The following is an 18,839-nucleotide window of genomic DNA, read 5'->3' as shown; positions in this document are numbered from 1 at the left end:
GAAACTCTCTACAACCTCTGGTTCTTTCAGTTTATCCAGGTCCCATCTCCTTAAATTCCCACCTTTTTGCAGTTTCTTCAGTTTCAATCTGCAGTTCAAAACCAATAGATTGTGGTCAGAATCCACATCTGCCCCTGGAAATGTCTTACAATTTAAAATCTGGTTCCTAAATCTTTGTCTTACCATTATATAATCTATCTGATACCTATTAGTATCTCCAGGATTCTTCCAGGTATACAGCCTTCTTTTATGATTCTTGAACCAAGTGTTAGCTATGATTAAGTTATGCTCTGTGCAAAATTCTACAAGGCGGCTTCCTCTTTCATTTCTTCCCCCCAATCCATATTCACCTACTATGTTTCCTTCTCTCCCTTTTCCTACTGACGAATTCCAGTCACCCATGACTATTAAAGTTTCGTCTCCCTTCACTACCTGAATAATTTCTTTTATCTCGTCATACATTTCATCAATTTCTTCATCATCTGCAGAGCTAGTTGGCATATAAACTTGTACTACTGTAGTAGGCATGGGCTTTGTGTCTATCTTGGCCACAATAATGCGTTCACTATGCTGTTTGTAGTAGCTAACCCGCACTCCTATTTTTTTATTCATTATTAAACCTACTCCTGCATTACCCCTATTTGATTTTGTATTTATAACCCTGTAATCACCTGACCAAAAGTCTTGTTCCTCCTGCCACCGAACTTCACTAATTCCCACTATATCTAACTTTAACCTATCCATTTCCCTTTTTAAATTTTCTAACCTACCTGCCCGATTAAGGGATCTGACATTCCACGCTCCGATCCGTAGAATGCCAGTTTTCTTTCTCAGTGTAAATTACTTCTTACTAATTCTTGCTATCTCATACAATTTTCTTTTTCTTTCTGAAGGCACTTCAATACCTGTAGTAATCCAAAGTTTCTTTGAAAATTGTTTGTTGTTACATTTAGTAATTTTTTTGGGGCAACAGTGTTCAAAAATGGATATAAAGTTACCAAGAAATATATTGCATTTATCATTAGCATTTGGCTTATTGTATACATCTCCCCAATTAACATTTCTTAAACTTTCACTGAAGTGCCCTAGATACATAGTTGACCAGCCTTACACTTCTATTTAATGGTTTTTGAACTGTAAACTCTGCTAGGTTTTGTAAGTTAATCAATAGTGCACCATGGTCTGATAATCCATTTATCACGGGGAAAGCATGTGTTAGTTTTACAGTCTCTTGCTGTGCAAATGCATTATCTATTAGACTGCTACAGTCTTGAGCTATATATGTAGGGAAGTTAATCACTGATTCTAAGTTACCTGTCATTAATAACACTTCTAGTGAAGTATACGGGGATTTAGATACATTACAAGTATGTTACCAGTGACACAATGCATGTCCAGGGGAAATTATTATAGAAGTGATAGCTCAAACACGTTACATTGTCATTGATAAAAGTAACAGCTGCATAAATTGTGATGATAATGTGAGTTGACACAGTGTTTAACACTAAAAGTACATAAACTCACTGATTCAACAGATAGATACAGTTTACACCTGAAAGAAAGACCTGAAAATATTACAGTATAACAGATGTAAAACATTCACTTATGTAGACAAATGGTGTGATCAGTACCTCACTTAACTATCTACATCTGTAGCATCTAATGCACAACCAATATAAAGATTTTACAAAGTAGCAAAAACACATTGAAATTAAAACTATGGTCTATAGATTGTACAAGTAGTGAAGTTCATTGAATGTTTCATACTACAGTTGATGTCATTTGATCTCCCATATAGCCCGATTGGACACCAGGAAAATGAAACATATCAACAGAAAATCAGATACCTACAGCTACGAAAAGCATGTGAGCCTAACCATCCTCAAATGTTTAAAAGGAAGGCAGCATGGTAATAACACAACTGCAGCTATTTTTACAGGCTTTTAAAATAAATAAACACAAAGACACAATATGCTTTTAACAGTTCACTGAACCTCATTATACATATCACCTCAGGGAGGGGGGGGGGGGGGGGGAACACAAATATTTATTGTTTGTATTAAGGTACAAGTCTTCAGTCCTGATAGACATTGAAATTACAGTAGCATAGTACACCGCTATAGAGGCCAAATAAAATGGCATAGCCCACTGATAAACTATAGAATCACGTGGTAATTTGTTTTCTGAATTTGAAGGGGAAAATCTCTGAAATAATCCATGCTGTGTCAGTGGAAATGTGTGACAACAGTGAACCAACACATGAGTAGGTTAGGTGGTGCAGACTCTCTCTGTGTGGCAAAACAAGTATGAATCATCTTCTCTCAAAGAAGGACTGAGAATCACAGGAGAACTGGTGGTTCTGGTGATTGAGGAGAAAAGTGAAGATGAGTCATGGATCAGTGTTCAGCATATTGCAAACATTCTGAACATAGCAAAGTTAGTCATCCATAGGATTACATGCATGCTTTGGCAGTTAGTTAGGTAGCTAGTTAGCTATTTGCATGTTCTGGAGATCGTATTTTTACCCTCTCACTGTGACAGCTAACAAGTCAGTTTTACTGCTATATTACATGTTCTCAGTAGAAAATGTGGCAGCATGCTGACCATTTAAACAATTTCTAATTTTTTTAATACATGCATTCAGTGATTTATTCTTAAGTATGTTCAGTGTCTGTGTGTCTCTCTCTGCCTCTCTTAAACACACACACACACACACACACACACACACACACACACACACACACACAAACACACACACACACACACACACACACGCACACTCTCACTACCATTCAGAAATTCCACTGTGGAGTAGACGCAGTTGGCTAAGCAAATATGATTTCAGTTTTTGTTTGAAGTTAATTTTAATGGCCATTAAATTCTTCACATTACTCGGTAGGTGGTCAAAGATTTTTGTAGCTGAATATCTCACTCCTCTGTGTGGCACACTAAGGCTGTGTGATGGTTAGTGTAAATAATTTCTCCTTCTAGTATTATATTTAAGAATGTTAAGAAGTATTTTGTTAGAGAAAGTTCAAGGCCTATTCAAAGGCGTTTCAATAGAAACAGTGACTATTGCACAGTAGGTGTAAAACAAAGCATAGGAGTATATATAGTTGCTAAATGAAATGAATCTGGCTGTCAAAAGGGCTGTGCATAAAGCACCCAATGACTACTTATCACAAGACCTCCCACCAATCCAAAAGAAATTACAGTAAATGCAAAGGCTGTTAGTGATGCCATAGCATTGTCCAGATACTCATGGATGACATAGGAACTGAAATTGAGGCTAGCAAAGCAGAAATAGAAATGCTAAAAGCCATCTTCAAATATTGCTTTACAAAGAAGGCTCCAAGAGTACTGGCCCAGTATAATTCCCACACCACTGCAAAGATGAGTGATATGAGATTCTATACAGAATTTGCAGACGAGCTGAATTAGCTGGCTTTTTGATGAAAATATTCCATACTGGCAAGCCTATACATGCGGGAATTTGACATACATCCTGATTTCCTGCTCCCACTCTCACTCTACATCTCCCCATCTCTCTCCTCTTTGTTTATCTCCCCCTCCTCTCTCTGCACATCAACTCCTGCCCCTCTTTATGTCTGTCTCCTCCTCCCCCTCTCTCTCTCTCCACCTCCCCTCCCGTCCTCTGTCCATCTCCTCCTTCCCCCTCTCCATGTTCATATTCTTCCCCCACCCCCTCACTGATTTTCACCCATGTTTATTTTTATAGCCAACAAAACATTGATTAGGAATTGAAATGGCAAAAGTAAATCAGTTGGGATCATTGGTATAAATGTATGAGAGATCTCTGCTGCTGGATAGTAGCTTCAATGAGAATATTTTGCATAGTTTTAATGTGCAAATGAAAAGGATTAAAAATTTGTGGGTGATTCAGATTCTATAGTGATACTCTAATCACAGGCTGATAAGCCATAACTACAACTTACGTATTTTCCGTTAAAGTCTAGTGTGAGGAAGAGACAAAACAGCACATAGCTACGCATATAATTTTTGTTACAGTTATATATAATGAGAAAGAATATATGTGAGAGAAACAATTTACCTAATGGTTTAAATGCCCTGATACTGTAGTAAAAACTGACTGTGAGAAAGAAAACAAAACCATACGTTTTGGCTACTCAGCATACTGTAGCATTTTCTTTCTTGCATTCAGTTTTAATAGAAAACCTATTCATGTTTAAAAAATATAAACAGGCTATATCCATTTGAATGTTTATCTGAATATCATGTACAACTTTTCCACTTTTCAGATTAGTCTGAAAATATTCTAAGGGTGGTGCTGGGTAGATTGAGCTGAGACATAATTATTAAGAAAACAGTTTGATACGTTGCACCATTTCCGAGTTAATTAGTATTGAAGTTAGCCAATCAGGCCATTGTGCATGCAAATTCAAGTGTCCCATCAGATGCAATTAGTGCCAATTGTTCTCATAATATAGATGATGGCTTGGGTTCAATCCTTACTACCGCCCATGTCCAATTGCTGTATCGCTCTCTTGTTCGGCTTTAGGAAGCCATATATTTAGCGACACTGTATCTGCATGTATAATGATCTGACTGGCTAGCTTCAATACTAATTAACTCATATGTTCTGAAATTGTGTACATTCTGAGATGAATAAAACACATTTCACATTTCATAAACGACACAACATACCGAATTTTTTTCTTAACAATTACTTCTCAACAAAACCTATTGTGCAACACACTTACAAGCTTTTCGTACTGTTGTGACCATTCTGTATAATAATCTAGATTTTAAATATGTGTTTAGATACCACCATTAAAAAAACGTGTAGCCTAGGTTTGTTCGAAGCTTTGCTACAGTATTGAGTAAAAATTTGAAGCAGATAACTCGAGCACTTTCATGATTTTTGGTAACAATGGTAAACATTAATTTGTTTTTGTATAATAATGTAGATTTTTGAATATTTAGTATTATACCATATATATTTTAAAAGCTGTAGCTTGTTGTTGTTGTGGTCTTCAGTCCTGAGACTGGTTTGATGCAGCTCTCCATGCTACTCTATCCTGTGCAAGCTTCTTCATCTCCCAGTACCTACTGCAGCCTACATCCTTCTGAATCTGCTTAGTGTATTCATCTCTTGGTCTCCCTCTACGATTTTTACCCTCCACGCTGCCCTCCAATACTAAACTGGTGATCCCTCGATGTCTCAGAACATGTCCTACCAACCGATCCCTTCTTCTAGTCAAGTTGTGCCACAAGCTCCTCTTCTCCCCAATTCTATTCAATACCTCCTCATTAGTTATGTGATCTACCCATCTAATCTTCAGCATTCTTCTGTAGCACTACATTTCGAAAGCTTCCATTCTCTTCTTGTCTAAACTATTTATCGTCCACGTTTCACTTCCATACATGGCTACACTCCATACAAATACTTTCAGAAACGACTTCCTAACACTTAAATCTATACTCGATATTAACAAATTTTTCTTCATCAGAAAAATGCTTTCCTTGCCATTGCCAGTCTACATTTTATATCCTCTCTACTTCGACCATCATCAGTTATTTTGCTCCCCAAATAGCAAAACTCCTTTATTACTTTAAGTGTCTCATTTCCTAATCTAATTCCCTCAACATCACCCGACTTAATTAGACTACATTCCATTATCCTAGTTTTGCTTTTGTTGATGTTCATCTTATACCCTCCTTTCAAGACACTGTCCATTCCGTTCAACTGCTCTTCCAAATCCTTTGCTGTCTCTGACAGAATTACAATGTCATCGGCGAACCTCAAAGTTTTTATTTGTTCTCCATGGATTTTAATTCCTACTCCATACTTTTCTTTTGTTTCCTTTATTGCTTGCTCAATATACAGATTGAATAACATCGGGGATAGGCTACAACCCTGTCTCGCTCCCTTCCCAACCACTGCTTCCCTTTCATACCCCTCAACTCTTATAACTGCCATCTGCTTTCTGTACAAATTGTAAATAGCCTTTCGCCCCCTGTATTACCCCTGCCACCTTCAGAATTTGAAAGAGAGTATTCCAATCAACATTGTCAAAAGCTTTCTCTAAGTCTATAAATGCTAGAAACTTAGGTTTGCCTTTCCTTAATCTTTCTTCTAAGATAAGTCGTAGGCTCAGTATTGCCTCACGTGTTCCAACATTTCTACGGAATCCAAACTGATGTTCCCCGAGGTTGGCTTCTATCAGTTTCTCCATTCGTCTGTAGCTTATGTGTCTATTAAGGTTTATTAGAGTATTGTGTAAAAATTTGAAGTAAATTGGTCAAGAACTTTTCAAGGTTTTTGGCAACAGCATTACCTGTGTACATATGTACTTATATACTGTATATATTTTAAAAAATGCACCCTGTGTCTCTCCTAATGTTTATTAGAGCATCATGTAAAAATTTAAAATAACTTGGTCAGGTACTTTTTGAAATTTTTGGTAACAACTTTAAACAGCAACTTGTCTTTATTTAATAGTACAGATATCCCTCAAACAAAATGTTGTACACCATATTTTCTCATAATAAAATTCAGTTGTCAGTTGCACAATTGGAATATTTTATTGCATTTAGCAGTTTTGACAGATTAATCTATCATCTTCAGAAGTATACAAAATTTAGAAAAATACAAATCATTAGAAATTGGTTGTATATGTATGCAAAGTACAAGAATTGTATTACAAGATACTTACTCAGTGCTGGATGATAATGTAATAAAAAAAAAATTTTATACCAGACCTTTTCAGAACTATAACATAAAATTTATATTGAGACTTTATTGGCATTTCCTTTTTATTTGATATGTAACTTGCTTTTTATATTCTTTAGTTATACTTTTATGTGCTTTTATGTATGTTCCTTGCTGTTTGCACACAACTTGACTCTGTATATAAGTAACCAGTCTTACACTATATACCTTTGTGATGTATCATGTCATTATGCTTCGCTGATGAAGATACTGACATCTGCTTCTCTGTGTTATACAAGTCAGTTTTGACTAACTTTTTGTAATACACTTTTTGTACATTGTATGAATGTATGGCAATGTTTCAAAGATTTGTATGTACCTAACTTTTGTATACTTACGAAGATGACAGATTAATCTGTCGAAACCGGTTAAGTGCAACAAAATATTCCAATTTTGCAGATTTTTATTTTGCTAAAAGTATGTACCACAGTTGCTGAAAACATAATAGCCGTAAATAAAATTGTAGATTGTATCCACAGTTGAAAGAAATCACAGGCTGCATTTGTGTACAAGAAGGACAGCAGAAACGGGCCACAAAACCACCATTCAATGTCGCTAACATTTACTTGTTACACAATGTAAGAACATAGTCTGAACTCAAACTTCAGGGGGAGGGGGGGGGGGATCTTCAATGACATCTTACATGCCAATAAGCATGTATTTCAGAAACATTGGTTTTGTGAAGCTCAGCTTACAGTTTTTTTTTTTTTTTTTTTTTTTTTTTCACATCCTAAAAGCCATGGATCAAGGCAATCAGATAGATGCAGTTTCTCTTGACTTCAAGAAGCATTTGATTCAGTGTCATACCAAAACTTATTAATGGAAGTACTATTGTATTGAGTATGTGAGTTAATGAGCATTTCGCTCTCCTTTAAGTATATGGCCGAAAGAGTCAGCCTTCAGGAATTGTGAAACGAACCCTCTCGTCGAGGATCGTGTGCCACAAAGGTCGCAGATTCACCATGTGATGGGGAAACTCACAGGTGTTTATTGTCTATTGAGGCCTAAACACTGTAGTGATAGAGTGAGACAGATGAGAAAGTACGTCATAGGGAAACCCAGTAGAAGGCATTTGCAGCCAGGGAGATGTAGCAGTGCTAAATATGGCGGACCTAAGATCGGCCATAAAGGGAAACATTTATGGAAACTATTTAATTCAGTAGTAATGCAGGGAATGAAGTCACAGTAATTTCAATCTACCATCTTTCATAAATTTTCATGGTGTTCCCATAAAACTTGAATATTGATCATATCTATAATAGTTTAGGATTCACTGTAAAAATGAAATTCACAAGTTTTGTAACAAAGACCTGAATGCTAAAATCTGAATGCTTTAGTCGATCTTAATGATTTACATTTCATATAGAAGTGCATAATTAAAATGACAAATGTTGTAAATATCAACTGTGTAACTTCATTTATTTAAAAGATATAGTAAATTTAAATTATCAGTATTTTCACTTAATCATCAGATCATCATTTCCTTCACACAAAACACATTGAACAATGACAGCATGACACCTTATTGAACCATTAGGTTAAAATGTAAAATAATATAGAATAAGCTGTAGCAATTTGTTATAAAGTTTAGTGCATAATAATTACTTTTGTTCTTTATTTATTTATCTATCAGAAAGCACATTGTTGCTGGGCTACTGGCCATGACATTACAAGTTAAGAAGGAAATTGTATTAGTTTTATGTAAAAGAATTTAACAATGGATATTATTGTTACTTGGATATTGCAATGGATATTATTGTTACTTTATTTAGAATGTGAAAGTGGTCAAGCTTTGAATATTTAAATAATTTAAAATGTAAAATAACGTAGAATAAGCTGTAGCCAATCAGATGGATGGCTTCAGGAAAGGAAACTGCCCTAGTCAGTTGAGCGATATTCAGTACGCGGGAAACATGGCTGGAGACGGGCAGAGGGACAATTTGGCTGGAGACACCAAAGTGGAAAGTTCGGATTAAGGCACGAAAGCGGACAGGTGGTCTTTAGGCAGCTAGGACGTGAAACGACTTAGAAAATTTTGCATTGTGTGGTATTGTGGGACTTAGTCTCTGAGTGGTGAGCAGCCGCGCACCTTGCGTGAACTCTTAACTTTTCGTGTAAATATTGAGGTGGAGTATTAGACTTGTGTTTCGTGATGAGATTGTGAATGGTCGAACTGTGTCAAACGGATATGTGCTTGAGTGTAACAGTAACTCTGAATACGACCACTTTTGCTATTAGTTTGCTTTCTGAATAAATATTATTCTAACCAAGTTGCAACTGTGTGGCCTACATGATTTATGGGTCATTAATTTAGCTCCCGATATTATTATTACTGTTGTTATATGTTATATTAACGTTGTATGTTTATACAACTTCGCAAACTTGACATCAGCCAGACAATTTAACCAAAGGTCACAAGTGTCTAATTTAGGGAGTGTAATGCGAAACATGCGGTTCAACCCTTAGGAGAGTTTGAGCCAAGACATTACGATGAAGGGGAACCGTCTGTGAGCCCAAACATCTTTGGGATGTTAGCTCGCCAGTATCAAACTAAAGTGTGACTGGATTGAGGATTTCTTTGTAAGGAGGATGTTATATCTGCTACTTTCTATCAAGAGCCATTGACAAATGTAGAAGTAATTTCAGATTTGTTTTGGGAACACGCTGTTCATGTTGTGTGATAAAGTCTGGGCAGGCAGTATTAATAGTAACTTCAGGCTTTTTGCAGATGAGGCTCATTCATAATGAAGTTTTTTTTCTGATAAAAGCTGCAGAAATATTTGGTCAGATCTTAATAAGACTTCAATGTAGTGCAAAGTTTGGCAACTTGCTTTAAATGTACAGAAATGTAAAATTTTACTCTTCATAAATTGCAATGAACCATGGACCTTGCTGTTGGTGGGGAGGCTTGCATGCCTCAGCGATACAGATAGCCGTACCGTAGGTGCAAGCACAACAGAGGGGTATCTGTTGAGAGGCCAGACAAACGTGTGGTTCCTGAAGAGGGGCAGCAGCCCTTTCAGTCAGGGGCAACAGTCTGGATGATTGTCTGATTGGCCTTGAAACACCAAAACGGCCTTTCTGTGCTTGTGCTACGAACAGCTGAAAGCAAGGGAAACTACAGCCGTAATTTCTCTTGAGGGCATGCAGCTCTACTGTATGGTTAAATGATAATGGCATCCTCTTGGGTAAAATATTCTGGAGGTAAAATAGTCCCCCATTCGGATCTCTGGGTGGGGACTGCTCAGGAGGACATTGTTATCAGGAGAAAGAAAACTGGCGTTCTATGGATTAGAGCATGGAATGTCAGATCCCTTAATCGGGCAGGTAGGTTAGAAAATTTAAAAAGGGAAATGGGAGGTTAAAGTTAGATATAGTGTGAATTAGTGAAGTTCGGTGGCAGGAGGAACAAGACTTCTAGTCAGGTGAATACACGGTTATAAATACAAAATCAAATAGGGGTAATGCAGGAGTAGGTTTAATAATGAATAAAAAAATTGGAATGCCGATAAGCTACTACAAACAGCATAGTAAACACATTATTGTGGCCAAGATAGATACGAATCCCACGCCTACCACAGTAGTACAAGTTTATGTGCCAACTAGCTCCATAGATGACAAAGAGATTGATGAAATGTGTGATGAGATAAGAGAAATTATTCAGATAGTGAACGGAGATGAAAATTTAATAGTCATGAGTGACTGGAATTCGGTGGTAGGCAAAGGAATAGAAGGAAACGTAGTAGGTGAATGTGGAATGGGGGTAAGGAATGAAAGAGGAAGCCACCTGGTAGAATTTTGCACAGAGCACAACTTAATCATAGCTAACACTTGGTTCAGGAATCATGAAAGAAATGGAAGAAGCCTGGAGATACTGGAAGGTACCAGATTGATTATATAATGGTAACACAGAGATTTAGGAACCAGGTTTTAAATTGTAAGACATTTCCAGGGGCAGATGTGGACTCTGACCACAATCTATTGGTTATGAACTGTGGATTAAAACTGAAGAAACTGCAAAAAGATGGGAACTTAAGGAGATGGGACCTGGATAAACTGACAGAACCAGAGGTTGTACAGAGTTTCAGGGAGAGCATTAGGGAACGATTGACAAGAAGGGGGGAAAGAAATACAGTAGAAGAATGGGTAGTTTTGAGAGATGAAATAGCGAGGGCAGCAGAGTATCAAGTAGGTAAAAAGATGAGGGTTGATAGAAATCCTTGGGTAACAGAGGAGATATTGAATTTAATTGATGAAAGGAGAAAATATAAAAATGCAGTAAATGAAGCAGGCAAAAAGGAATACAAACTTCTCAAAAATGAGATCGACAGGAAGTGCAAAATGGCTAAGCAGGGATGGCTAGAGGACAAATGTAAGGATGTAGAGGCATATCACACTAGGGGTAAGACAGATATTGCCCACAGGAAAATTAAAGAGATGTTAGGAGAAAAGAGAACCACTTGCATGAATATCAAGAGCTCTGATGAAAACCCAGTTCTAAGTAAAGGAGGGAAAGCAGAAAGTTGGAAGGAGTACATAGAGGGTCTGTACAAGGCTGATGTTCTTGAGAACAATATTATGGAAATGGAAGAGGATGTAGATGAAGATGAAATGGGAGATATGATACTGCGTGAAGAGTTTCACAGAGCACTGAAAGACCTAAGTTGAAACAAGGCCCCGGGAGTAGACAACATTCCATTAGAACTACTGAAAGCCTTGGGAGAGCCAGTCCTGACAAAGCTGTACCATGTGGTGAGCAAGATGTATGAGATAGGCGAAATACCCTCAGACTTCAAGAAGACTATAATAATTCCAATCCCAAAGAAAGCAGGTGTTGACAGATGTGAAAATTACCGAACTATCAGTTTAATAAGCCATGGCTGCAAAATACTAACACGAATTCTTTACAGGTGAATGGAAAAACTGGTAGAAGGCGACCTCGGGGATGATCAGTTTGGATTCCGTAGAAATGTTGGAACACGTGAGGCGATTCTGACCCTATGACTTACCTTAGAAAATCGATTAAGGAAAGGCAAACTTACGTTTCTAACATTTGTAGATTTAGAGAAAGCTTTTGACAATGCTGACTGGAATACTCTCTTTCAAATTCTGAAGGTGGCAGGGGTAAAATACAGGGAGCGAAAGGCTATTTACAATTTGTACAGAAACCAGATGGCAGTTATAAGAGTCGAGGGGCATGAGAGGGAAGCAGTGGTTGGGAAGGGAGTGAGACAGGGTTGTAGCCTACCCCTGATGTTATTCAATCTTTATGTTGAGCAAGCAATAAAGGAAACAAAAGAAAAATTCGGAGTAGGTATTAAAATCCATGGAGAAGAAATAAAAACTTTGAGGTTTGCCGATGACATTGTAATCCAGTCAGAGACATCACAGTATCTGGAAGAGCAGCTGAACGAAATGGATGGTGTCTTGAAAGGAGGATATAAGATGAACATCAACAAACGCATAATGAGGATAATGGAATGTAGTCCAATTAAGTCTGGTGATGCTGAGGGAATTAGATTAGGAAACGAGACGCTTAAAGCAGTAAAGGAGTATTGCTATTTGGGGAGCAAAATAACTGAAGATGGTCGAAGTAGAGAGGATATAAAATGTAGACTGGCAATGGCAAGGAAAGAGTTTCTGAAGAAGTGAAATTTGTTAACATTGAGTATAGATTTAAGTGTCAGGAAGTCGTTTATGAAAGTATTTGTATGGAGTGTAGCCATATATGGAAGTGAAACATGGACGATAAATAGTTTAAACAAGAAGGGAATAGAAGCTTTCGAAATGTGGTGGTACAGAAGAATGCTGAATATTAGATGGGTAGATCACATAACTAATGAGGAGGTATTGAATAGAATTGGGGAGAAGAGAAATTTGTGGCACAAATTGACTGAAAGAAGGGATCGGTTGGTAGGACATATTCTGAGGCATCAATGGATCACAAATTTAGCATTGGAGGGCAGCGTGGAGGGTAAAAATCATAGAGGGAGACCAAGACATGAATACACTAAGCAGATTCAGAAGGATGTAGGTTGCAGTAGTTACTGGGAGATGGAAAAGCTTGCACAGGATAGAGTTGCATGGAGAGCTGCATCAAACCAGTCTCAGGACTGAAGACCACAACAACAACAAATTGCAAAGTGTAGTACCTCTTGACCACAATGTTGGTACAGTCATACCTGGAATTGGTCAACTAATAGAAACCCGTGGGTGTAACAATTTATAGGAATATGAAATGGAATGACTACACATACTCAGTCATAGATAAGGACACTGGACTCGCATTTGATAGGGCGACAGCTCAAACTTGCAACCGGCCATCCTGATTTATGTTTTCCACGATTTCCCTAAATCACTTCAGGCAAATGCTGGGATGGTTCCTTCAAAATGGTATGGCCGATTTCCTTCCTCATCATTCCGTAAGCTGAGTTTGTACTCCTTCTCTGATAATCTTGTTGTCGATGGGACATTAGACATTAATCTCTACCTTCACTTCCTCCACCTCGTAAGGAAGGCAGGTGGTAGAATTTATCTTATTGGTAGGATACTGGGAAAATACAATCAGTCTAGATAGAACCCTACCTACAAAACACCTGTGCTGTCCATCCTGGGATACTGCTCACATGTTTGGGACCCATACCAAATATAACTTTAGGAGACGTTCAACATATATACAAAGAAGGGCAGTGTGAATGTAATCAGTTTGTTCAACCCATGGAAGAGAGCCACTGAGATGATGAAAAATTTGAACTTGCAGAGGCTTGAAAATAGACACTATCTGTCCCATTAAAGCCTACTTGCAAGGGTTCCAGAAGCAATATTGAGTGAGGAATAAACTACTATGCCATACATACCACACCTGTAAGAGCTGTGAAGACATACCCTAATTAGACTGCACATAGAGAAATTTCAGCAATCTATGTTTCCACACTCCATATGTGAATGGAAACGGAAGAAACTTTTATATCTGATACATTTGCTTGTGTCATCTTCTATTTTAATGTGTAACCATGGGAAGGATCTTCTGCCATGCCCTTCACGATGGTTTTCAAAGTATAGATATAGATTTAAATGTCTCAGGATTCAGTGGAACAGGCTGTTAAGTTACTGTAACACATGAGAAAAGTATTCTTGGCTGGTGTTGGCAGTCGTGTGTGCGTTAGATGTGCTTGCTTGTGTCTGTGAATGTTGCGTGTTCTCTCTTTTACTTCAGACAGGAATATCAACAATGTAGAAAAAGACAGATTGCTACGTGCCGTAAAGAAGACATGTTAAGTTTCATACAGGTACAATTAAAGGAGAGTTACATACAGCTTTTGGCTGCAGCCTTCTTCGGTCAAAAAGAGACACGCACAACGTTCATACACAGAGTCAAGCACACCTCATGCACACATGACTGCCAACTCCAGCATTCGGGCTAGTGTTTGCTGTCATGTGTGCATTAGGTGTGCTTGCTTGTGTCTGTGAATGTTGTGTGTTCTCTCTTTTAATGATGAAGGCTGTGGATAAAAGCTATACGTAAATCTCTCTTAATTGTGCCTGTCTGCACCTTGATGTATCTTCTTTATGGTAAGTAGCAATCTGGCTTTTCTTGCATTGTTGATATTCTTTTAATATTAAATTTCTAAGTTAGTTACTTTTATTTCATTATTTTACTTTTTTTTGCCAAACTAAATATTGTTTCACTTTGCAGGCAGTTTTGAACCACATCCCAACTTCAGTATTAATGTGCATACCAAAGAAACTAAGGGAATTTTTGAAATTAATTATTGAACTTACTGAAATTTCCTCAAAATCAGGAGTGATATCTTGTGGAAGTGAAGACTCTGGTGATGTAAGTGTAAAACAGTCACCTTATAAGTTAATTTTTTGTTACATGAATAAGTATTACCGCATTAAATGAGGCCATAATTTTATGTTGCATTCAGGAGATTGCAAAATATTGCAGAGATTTATTGATGCTTATACCTGACTCAAGTGAAAGTTTAAGCATGCAGAATGAAACTGATAACAGAATATATGATAAAAAAACATTGAGGAACTGTGGAAAATTTCCTTTGGTGAGCAGATTCTCTATGTACAATGAAAACTCAGCCATGAAAAGAAAGTCCACAGTAATGAGATCTGTTTCAAGTACAAAAAAATCAGAAGCTTCAGGAAGGGAAAGCAAAACTTCATTGGAAAGTAATCAGAGCAGTCAGAAGAACAGCCATTTATCTCGATTTAATGAGGTAAGTTAAAAACAACTATAAGTGACAGTATTGTGAAGTAATAAAGAGCAGTGTGATGCATGAGCTTCTGCAGTGTAGATGAACAATATGATCTGGTACCTTTGTACATCGTAATGACAACAGTACATCTGTTAGAAGACAGGAAGCTATTGTAATAGAAATCATGGAATAAATATCTGTAATTAAAGAAAAATACATTTTGACACAGGTCTTTGTCCAAAATCAGTTCAATTATTTGTGAGTTTCCATTTATAATGTTTTCCCCTTCTGTACTAATTAGATGTAATTTGAAAGTATTGGCAATACCAAATCAATTTTCTAGTTGTGTACTCATTGTATATAATTTACAGACCAGCAAATGTTACATACATTTATAGTGTTACTTTCACTCTGAAACATCTATGTTGTATTGCACCATATATCAGCCTATAGTTTTTATGAGAACAGAGTAAAACATGATAATTTGATTGTACACAATTTATCACTACATACCCTAATCTGATCAAAAGTATCCAGACAACACTGTGTAATGCAGAATTGACCACTGGATGTCACAAGAGGTTGACCTGCCAGTAGAAAAGGACACGTGAAGTATAGTGTTGTCAGTAGAGAAACAGTAACAGCAGAATGGGTCAGTAAGGAGAGCTCAGTGACTTCAAACATGGTTAAGATATGTAGTGTAATCTTCATACTTGTAACATACCACTGGAGAGCATTTTTATTTATATTGATTATGTAAGAAGTAAAGCGGATGTGAGGAGGTAGTTTATCTGTCCAGATGGGAGGAGAGCTGTGTCAGACAGTAGATCGTCGCTGACCAGGGCCCGTAGCCATCTCCAAAGTTGTGAAGGTTTGTTGTTGCCTAGTTGCTCGATGTGGAGCACTTGCCGTATTGCTGTCTCAGTTGACCGCGCAAGCCAACGTAGAACTGTCTTTTTGGCTAGAGTGTACCGGGTAGCTGAGTCTGGGCCGTCGACCAGGTCAGCAATCAAGTCGTCCTGGTCGTGCAGGTGGGTGATAAGGCACAGAAATCTGGTTGATTCGTCGAGTTTGAAATGGTCGAACACTTCGTCTACAATTTTGAACCAGGTTGTTGTCCTGTCGGGTTTGAACAGCAGCAGCATCGGTAAGCGTTGTAGAACGTTCGGAAGAACAGTGTGAGTTGAATTTGTTGGGGCATGCTGCAGTATTCCAGGAGAGTGTGTCTCCAGGGTATGTGGCGACGACGGCTGGTCGGGTGGCAGCGTGAAGGTGACGCGTTCTGGTAGAGCGCGTTCCGTCGCGACGCGGAAGGCTGACGTGTGTGAGGCACCGAGATGTGCTGAGAACGGGAGCAGAAGCTCGGCTGGAGCCAACATGGGGGCGACAGGTGAGAAAAAGTTCAAAGTTTCAAAATGCTGCCAGTCCGCAGAAAGCTCGACGTGCGATCAGAGGTGGAGCCAACTGTGTTGCAGGGAGGCTGCGGAGGTGCGGGCTGTCGAGAAGCACAGTGAGGAAAATGATGTCGAACATTGGGCGGAATGTGTGAATATTCACTGTTCATAGTCACTTCACTCAAAGCGGTGTGCGGATAAGGTGAATGTTGTGGCACAAAACACTGAGGCGTAGCAGTAGGACGGAGATGGAGGTCAGGCACAGATAACAAGCCATTGATCCTGTTGCAAGCCGAGGTATTGAAGCAGGAAGGCATGTGCTGATGCTGAACTGAGGCAGGCGTGGGCGTGGTCAGATGCTGAGGAGGTTGACCTGTGAACAAAGCAATTCGGGCCACGTGGCAGGAATCCGCGTGGTACTGCACGGATTGCGGCGTGGCAAACCGTTGTCCTGGCGGTGGTAGGTTAACCAATGAAGCATTTGCAGAAATTGGCATTTATCCCGCACTGCACGGAGATCCGTAAGAGGTAACTGCACCGTCGATGAGGGAGGGCACATGTGGCGGGAACAAAGGCGTCTAATAGCTGGAGTCATGCACACTCCTAATCTCACTTATTGTTGGAGGCATGAAAACGTCCGGCGAAATCAGCGTGATCGACGAGTGAGAGGCATCGTGTTGCGGTCGTGGCGGGTATATATCGCCTGCAACATGATGCATGTCGGTCACAAAATCCGGCGTTAGGCATGGGGTCGAAGCCATTGTTCAAATGTTGTGTTGATGTAATACACACGAAAATAACCGATGCGGAGGCAACGGACACGGTAAAACGGCGAAAACGGAAGACGTTACAACTCGGGGTCAGCAGTGAGGTGGATGCTCGGGTGAGATACACTAAACAACACCTTATAATCAGGAGTTCATTTATTCACCTCTTTACACAAGTAAGGCTTACAAAGAACTGGATGGCAGATCTACACAAAGATAATGTTTTGCTTAGTTCAAAGATGATGCTCAGATCGATACTGGTGTCGACCTCATCGGTGCCACATATGCCTGGCAACTACTGCTGCACACCAATGTCACTATTCAGGCCCTTTTGCCAACAGTCTTCTCAGTCTCACCCACTCTCAGTTTAATGTTTGAATTTCTCTTTGTAGGGCATCTAGTACAATGTTCATAGGAAAGTTGCTTTGATCTTGAACAGTTCTTTAGTGGCACATAAATATGAAACTGTGTGAAAGAAGGGTTAAAAATCACAAATGTAATTGTATTACAGTGCTTCTGTTCTTAATCAACAATGACTCCTGAAAACCGATGTCATAAATGCTACAAATTGTTGCTGTGGCATCTTCTGAAAGTGGTCAGTGTATTTTAAAGCTGAATGGGATGTTACAAGGGACATTTCAACCCTTCTAAAGCTGCCCAGTTCAACTGTTGGTTATGTGATTGTGAGGTGGGAATACAAAGGAAAAACCACTGTCAAATCAATTCCAGACAGACCTAATGTACTGTCAGACAGGGATCTACACACATACCAGAGGTTGGTTGCAAAAAATGGTATGAAATCAGTTGAAGGAATTACTAATGAGTTCCGAAACACTACTAACAGTACAGCTAGCACAATAACAGTGTGTAGGGAGTTAAAAAGATTGGACTACAATGTTGAGCTGCTCCTCATAAGTCACATCATTTCTGCAGTAAATGCTACATACAGCTTTTGGCTGCAGCCTTCATCGGTCAGAGAGAGACACACACAACATTCACTTCTGCAGTAAATGCTAAATGATGCATTAGGTGGCATAAAGAACAATACCTCTGGACAGCATATGTCTCGAAAGGATTGATATGGACTGATGGATAACGCTGTATTCTGTGGCAATCTAATGGAGGAGTTTGTGTTTGGCAGATGCATGGGGAACATTACCTGCTATCATGTGCACTGTCAACAGTGAAATATGGAGGAGGTAGTGTTATGGTATGGGGTTGTTTTTCATGATTGGTGTGGTGCCATTATTGCACTTAAGTAAAGTCTAAATGTGTAAGGACATGAACACATATTACAGCATTTTGTACTGTGTACGGTCCTCAGGGGCTCAGAATTTGTCTGCTGGGTACAGACTTGATGACCCTGAAATTCCTGAGCTGGGATCTCGTGAGCACTGCAAATCTTCTGTTACCATAAGCTCTGGGCATGCACGGTGGTGGGACGTTGTGTGTCAGAGACAACAGGGATCTTGGCTTAATTGCCCATATTGCAAGGATGGTAAATCCTCTATAAATAACCCCTCCATCTCAAAGTGTGCTGTGCACTGATAAGATACCTGGTTCTTGAGGTGGAACAGTCATTAGCAGGCAAACTCTTGGGACCCGCCCCATCTCAGTTGTGTAAGGCTACTCAGGCAAGCAGCATTCTGTCTGAGTGGACCCTTACTGCCCTAGCTGCACATGGGAAAAAGATGGAACACTTGAAATTAAA

At 38.9% G+C, this 18,839-nt stretch overlaps 1 protein-coding gene across 11 annotated transcripts in view; it reads left to right on the top strand.

Moving 5' to 3' along the window:
- The window catches only part of LOC126241561 (uncharacterized), a 296,723-nt gene that overhangs the window by 37,721 nt on the left and 240,163 nt on the right, over positions 1 to 18,839 (top strand). For all 11 annotated transcript variants that reach the window (XM_049948016.1, XM_049948017.1, XM_049948018.1 and 8 more), the window contains exons 4-5: positions 14,451 to 14,591; positions 14,686 to 14,988. In XM_049948016.1, the coding sequence (XP_049803973.1) occupies positions 14,451 to 14,591; positions 14,686 to 14,988 (444 nt within the window). The remainder of the gene's footprint in view (positions 1 to 14,450; positions 14,592 to 14,685; positions 14,989 to 18,839) is intronic.

The sequence above is a fragment of the Schistocerca nitens genome, chromosome 1 (genome assembly GCF_023898315.1).
Source record: "Schistocerca nitens isolate TAMUIC-IGC-003100 chromosome 1, iqSchNite1.1, whole genome shotgun sequence".
Lineage (NCBI taxonomy): Eukaryota > Metazoa > Arthropoda > Insecta > Orthoptera > Acrididae > Schistocerca > Schistocerca nitens.
Note: the sequence above shows the minus strand (reverse complement) of the source record. Positions and strands in the feature narration are given on the sequence as shown.